The 6,927-nt window shown below is 38.2% G+C and overlaps 2 protein-coding genes across 2 annotated transcripts; both read right to left on the bottom strand.

The window, feature by feature from the left end:
- Window positions 1-839: 839 nt before the first annotated feature.
- Window positions 840-4,151, bottom strand: LOC140839089 (uncharacterized). The gene is made up of 6 exons (XM_073205723.1): window positions 3,680-4,151; window positions 3,486-3,595; window positions 2,426-2,965; window positions 1,837-2,308; window positions 1,638-1,689; window positions 840-1,305 (listed from the first exon to the last, which is right to left on the bottom strand). Exons 1-6 carry the CDS (start codon window positions 4,149-4,151, stop codon window positions 840-842), a joined length of 2,112 nt encoding a protein of 703 aa, XP_073061824.1.
- A 307-nt stretch (window positions 4,152-4,458) lies between these two features.
- Window positions 4,459-5,094, bottom strand: LOC140839091 (uncharacterized). Its single transcript, XM_073205724.1, has 2 exons — window positions 5,077-5,094; window positions 4,459-4,992 (listed from the first exon to the last, which is right to left on the bottom strand). The coding sequence occupies exons 1-2, from the start codon at window positions 5,092-5,094 to the stop codon at window positions 4,459-4,461; spliced, it is 552 nt and encodes a 183-aa protein (XP_073061825.1).
- Between the last annotated feature and the right edge of the window lie 1,833 nt (window positions 5,095-6,927).

Raw genomic sequence — 6,927 nt, forward strand, 5'->3', positions numbered from 1 at the left:
AAATCAATACCTCGCGCGCCATGGCGCGAGTTCTGGCGCGGTGGCGCGCCTCTTTCTGCCCAAACCTCAGTTTTAACTTCCGAATTTGCAAAAGTGGTCAACATGAAAGTTGTATCCCTATGTGTTTTCTTGCATCTCCCCAAATTTCAGGTCATTTGGACGTCTGAGTAAAACGTTATGCCAATTCTCCCAACATCTGTCAGTGCAGGAACAACGAAACACACGACACACTTCGGGCTGCTTTTGGCTCGTCTTCTCTAAGGATTTAAACAAAACTCAAAATAAGAAAGTTATAGCCTTATATCTTATCTTTCTAATGAAAGTGGCCTCACATCAATTGGATCAATATACAAAACATTATACTAAAAACCACAACTACTGCCACGTTGGTCATACCATTTCTGCACTTCCATTTTCTATTTGGATCAAGTAAACTTTCTATTCTACCCATTCATTTCCATAATCATCACCAACTATGAATATAATACCAAAACAATAACCATTTCAATAAAGATATCCATAACCAGTAACCATTCAACATAATCTCAACCAGTAAAGCATAAAACATGATCATAACAATAATAAACCATAAGGATTAACATAATAAGAGGTTGGGCTATTATAATCTCCCCTCCTTATAAAAATTTCGTCCCCGAAATTTGCTTACCGTTGAATAAATTGGGATAACGATGTTTCATTTCTTCCTTGGGTTCCCAAGTCGCCTCTTCAATCATATGGTACTGCCATAAAACTTTTACTATACCAATCTCTTTGTTTCTTAATACTTTTACCTTGCGATCAAGAATTTGAATCGGTACTTCTTCGTAGCTTAGGTTAGGTTAAAGATCTAATGATTCATGTCGAAGAACATGAGATGGATTGGGAAGATATTTGCGTAGCATAGACACATGAAAGACATTGTGCATTCGATCCAAGTCTGGTGGCAATGCAAGACGATAGGCTCGGTCTCCAATCTTGTCAAGAATTTCAAACGGCCCAATGTATCGAGGACTTAGTTTACCTTTCTTGCCAAATCGCATAACTCCCTTGAGAGGAGCTATTTTAATAAACACGTGATCACCAACCTCGAATGCCAATGGCCGTCGTCGTACATCAGCGTAACTTTTCTGTCTAGACTGAGCGGTCTTCATTCTTTCTTGGATCAATGCCACAACATCTGCTGTTTGTTGAACCAATTCTGGGCCCAACATCTTCCTTTCACCTACCTCTTCCCAGTACAATGGAGATCGGCACTTTCTTCCATATAAAGCCTCGTAGGGTGCCATGCCGATTGAAGACTGGTAGCTGTTATTATACGTGAATTCCACCAAAGGCAACTTAGAATCCCAACTTCACGTGAAATCAATCGTGCAGGCTCGTAAATATCTTCAAGAATTTGAATCACCCTCTCTGACTGCCCATCACTTTGAGGATGATATGCTGTGCTAAAAGCCAACTTTGTGCCCAAGGCTCTATGCAAACTTTTCCAGAATTCAGAAGTAATCCTCGGGTCACGATCAGATACAATTGATACAGAGATTCCGTGAAGTCTTACAATCTCAGCTACATAGACTTCAGCATACTGGTTCATTGTAAACGTCATTTTGACCGGAAGAAAATGAGCCGACTTAGTTAACCTGTGAACAATCACCCAGATGGAGTTGTAACCCTTTGGTGTTCTTGGAAGTCCTGTTACGAAATCCATGGTGATATGCTCCCATTTCCACTGAGGTATTGGGAGAGATTGCAAAGTTCCAGCAGGTCTTTGATGTTCAATCTTAACCTGCTGACAGGTTAGACATTCAGAAATAAATAACATGATATATTTCTTCATACCTGGCCACCAATAAAAACGTCGAAGATCATGATACATTTTGGTACTGCCAGGATGAATTGAATAAGGCGCTGTATGAGCTTCAATAAGTATATCTTTCCGAATGTCATCACCCCTAGGAACACAAATTCTACCTCGAAAGGTCAATAAACCATCATGTTTCAAACCGAATTCAGAAACTCCTGTTAAATCATTTTTATTCTTCAACTCTAATAATTGAATATCCAATTGTTGCTCCTTTAGAATACGATCAATCAAAGTAGAGCGAAGAACTAGTGCAGATAACTGATCTAATGTACCTGGAGATGCCAGAGTTATTTCGTTCCTTTGCAAATCGAGTAATAACGGTTTCTGAATCATTGAACCCAATAGAAAACTGGATTTACGGCTTAAAGAATCTGCAACGACATTAGCATTTCCAGGATGATAGCTAATAGTGCAATCATAGTCTTTTACCAGTTCCAACCACCTCCGCTGCCTCATATTCAATTCTTTCTGCGAAAACAGATAACTCAAACTTTTATGATCTGTAAAAATTTCACACTTCTCACCATATAAATAATGCCGCCATATCTTCAAGGCGAATACTACAGCTGCCAACTCCAAATCATGCGTGTGATAATTCTTCTCGTATTCTTTTAGCTGACGAGAAGCATAAGCGATTACTTTCCCACGTTGCATCAACACCGCACCTAATCCCTGTTTTGAAGCATCTGTATACACAACAAAATCCTCAGTGCCACAGGGAAGTACTAATACAGGGGCAGAAGTTAACTTATCTTTCAAGGTTTGGAAAGCTTGTTGGCATTCAATGGTCCATTCAAACTTGGTATTTTTCCGTGTCAAACTTGTCAATGGCAATGCTATTTTCGAGAAGTCTGCTATGAATTGTCTGTAATACCCTGCCAAGCCAAGGAAACTTCGTACCTCTGAAACTGTCTTTGGAATAGACCATTGCTTAATAGATTCAATCTTGGACGGATCGACTGCTATTCCTTCTTTTGACACGATGTGGCCCAAAAACGCCACTTGCTCTAACCAAAACTCACATTTCTTTAACTTCGCATATAATTGCTTCTCTCTCAATGTCTTTAATACGATCCTCAAATGCTCCCTATGCAGTTCTTGTGTCTTTTAATATTAAAATGTCGTCAATAAATACAATCACAAAAGCATCCAAATACGGCTTAAAGACACGATTCATCAAATCCATAAACACTGAAGGAGCATTAGTTAATCCAAACGACATCAACAAAAATTCATAATGGCCATACCTCGTTCTAAAAGTAGTCTTGGGTATGTCCTCCGTTCTCACTTTCAGTTGATGATATCCGGATCGAAGATCGATTTTTGAAAATACAGTGGCCCCTTGAAATCGATCAAAAAGATCGTCGATCCGAGGTAAAGGATATTTATTTTTAATAGTTACCTTGTTGAGTTCACGATAATCAATGCATAACCTCAACGATCCTTCTTTCTTTTTCACGAACAAAACCGGAGCTCCCCATGGGGAGAAACTAAAATGGTTAAACCCTTTATCTAATAGCTCCTGCAATTGATTCTTCAATTCTTTCATTTCAGTTGGAGCCATTCTGTATGGAGCTTTAGAAATTGGAGCTGTACCTGAACTCAATTCAATAACAAATTCTACCTCTCGATCAGGAGGTAACCCAGGCACATCATCAGCAAATACGTCAGGATATTCCTGAACCACTTCAATATTCTGTAATTTCACATTACTGTCCCTATTCACATCTGATACTAAGGCAAGAAAACAAGTACAACCCTTATTCAATAATTTCGTAGCTTGGAGATAAGAAATAAGGGAAATACTTAACGAGGAACCTAGCCCAATAAATTCATCACCCTCATGACCATCAGTTACAAACCTCACGGTCTTTTCCACACAGTTGATCACAGCATGATAAGCGTATAACCAATCCATACCCAAAATAACATCGAAAGCAACCATTGGAATTACAATAAAATCAGCATACAACAATCTCGAACCTATCTGTACTGGACATGCCTTAAGAATACTTGTAGGACAAATCTCATCACCAGAAGGCAACATAATATTGAATTGTAAAGGCATGATAGTAGGCTCACGAGATAAGGAATGCATGAATACTTCAGACATAAAGGAATGAGTTGCACCAGTATCAATCAATGTAAGTGCTTCCTTGCCAGATATTAGAATATTACCTGATATGACTGAAGAATCAGGATTGGCTCCTTCTTTTGTTATCGTAAAGATTCTGCCTCGAACTTTTCTTTTATCAGAGGAGAGAGGACATTTCTGTGCTGTATGCCCCATTTCTTTACATCTATAACATCGGCCACTTCCCACTAGACATTCCCCTTTATGTGGCTTGCCACATTTAGGACATAATGGTCGCCATCTCTGAAGAAGTCGCAAAAGGTTTATTGTGTTGTTCCATTTTGCCTTTTTCTTTGTGACCACCTCGAGCACTAGTACTTGACCCTTGCCCTCTCGCTTGAAAAGCTTGCCTTCTTAATTGCCGCTCCTTTTCAATTTCTTGTTCATCGTGCTCGGCAGGTAAGGCTCTTTCAACAATGTCTTGATAAGTGATCACCTTGGCCATATGAACATCCCTTCGAATTTATGGTTTCAGCCCACGAAGGAAGTGTTCTCCTTTGTCTTTATCATTTTCAGCAATAAATGGAACAAACACGCATCCTTCTTCAAATTTCAATGTATATTCAGCAACAGACAAGGAGTCTTGCCTCAACTCAAGAAATTCTTTGACCTCCTTCGCTTTAATTTCTCTTGAAAAGTACTTGGCATAAAATAACTCTTTGAACTCTTCCCATTTTAACTCGCGAACATTGACAGTCACTTTGGTAGCTTCCCACCAGATGCGAGCAGCTTTCACTGGCATAAACACAGAACAGCTCACTCTATCTCGATCAGTGAACTTCAGATAATCGAATATAGCCTCTAAGGATTTAACCCATTCAAGAGCTACGAGTGGATCGGCACCACCAACAAACTCGGGAGGGTTCATTCGCCTGAATACATCATATGAACTACCTTCGTTGCTTTCCACTCTACCCTGTCCTCTTCCTTGACCATGACCTTGGGTTGAGGTATGCAGGCTCAACAACTGTTGAATTTGTTCACCATGAACTTTCGCCTGTTCTTGTATTAATTTACTGAATTCATCTACAACGTTGGTAGTCCTATCAGTAGTAGGGGTCCAATCATCCCCTTAAGTAACCTTTCGTTTAGGAGGCATTTCCTACACGTAAGCTCACTTTAACATAGATATGAAGAAAATACATCAATAACAATGGAATATAATCAACTCTCAATGTTAAAATCAATAGATGCAGGATCGAAAACATACCGATTGTCCTAGGTAGAAGAAGCCATATACGGTCCAAGAACTTTCGCTCTGATACCAATTGAAACAACCCACTCCCATGACAATAACATTAACTAATTACCTTATGCGGAAGCCTTATCATTTAAAAGGGAAAGAACAATATATCCTTTACATCATAAACATAATCTATACTAATATATATGAACATTCACAAAATATCCTCCAACACATAACTACAAGCCAACACATTCAACCAAATACATGATGTTTTTAAAACTTTATATATGTTCACTCCTCCCCAATAAAAAAAAAACATGTTCGAAAGTCTTTCCCTTGGCCTCTTATATGACTTCCCCCGCCTTGAACAATCCATTTCAGTCCTTTTTATCACCTGCATCACATGACATAACTGGAATGAGAATAATCTCAGTAAGTAAAAAGTTGTACATAGCAATTACATATACATAGCTTGGCTTAGGTCATGGCTGTGGCAATGGCGGTAAAGAATGAATCATAAATCTCCAATTAATGTAAAGGGTATAATATCATGAATTAAAGAAAGGAAATGACAGTACTGTGACCTATGACCTGTGACCTGTGGCAAGTATCTCTTTGATATAAATATCAATATTGTGAGAGATACTTTAGAATCATGTGATTGGCCAATGACATGCATGAATTACTATCATTCCTTGGCTTTAATCATAGGAAACTTCATTGGAACATTTTAGCAAACACTTGGTAAGCAACAATATAGTACTAGCTCCTTATCAATGAATTCAATGATATTCTTGGCTCAATGAACAAATAACAATACATACATCAATAATCTAACAATGGAAGGAGCTAGACATCAATAAACATGGCTTATATACATATATATATATATATATATATATATATATATATATATATATATATATATATATATATATATATATCATGTAGGCATTAGAAGGAAAAGCTTCTACTTACACTCCACAAGCACTATGATGGCTATGATGAGTTTGAATGAATCCTACAACAATAATCACAATCACAATCATAAATCATCTCCAATATCCAATGAATCATGAACCCAACTTAACCCTCAATACACCAAACCCTTATAAACTCCAAGAATAGTAAGTTCTTACCTTGAAGTTTGAAGATTTAGGTAGGAACAACTAAGAAATATGCTATGATCCTTAAATTTGGAGTGAAGAATTGAAGGAAAGAAACTTGAGAGAGGAAGGGTTTGATCGATCAAGGAGAAGTGGAAATAAGAATAAGCCCTATCCAAGGCAATATATAAACCTTTTATTCCTAAAAACGGGTTTTTAATTTTTATACAGACTGGTGGGCGCATATGCGCGCCCCTTGCTGCCAAAAACCCAAAAATCAATACCCCGCGCGCCATGGCGCGAGTTCTGGCGCGGTGGCGCGCCTCATTCTGCCCAAAACTCAGTTTTAACTTCCTAATTTTCAAAAGTGGTCAACATGAAAGTTGTAGCCCTATGTGTTTTCTTGCATCTCCCCAAATTTCAGGTCATTTGGACATCTGAGTAAAACGTTATGCCAATTCTCCCAACATCTGTCTGTGTAGGAACAACGAAACACAAGACACACTTCGGGCCGCTTTTGGCTCGTCTTCCCTAAGGATTTAAACAAAACTCAAAATAAGAAAGTTATAGCCTTATATCTTATCTTTCTAATGAAAGTGGTCTCACATCAATTGGATCAATATACAAAACATTATACTAA

Source organism: Primulina eburnea, chromosome 8, assembly GCF_022965805.1.
Source record: "Primulina eburnea isolate SZY01 chromosome 8, ASM2296580v1, whole genome shotgun sequence".
NCBI classification, from domain to species: Eukaryota; Viridiplantae; Streptophyta; class Magnoliopsida; order Lamiales; family Gesneriaceae; genus Primulina; species Primulina eburnea.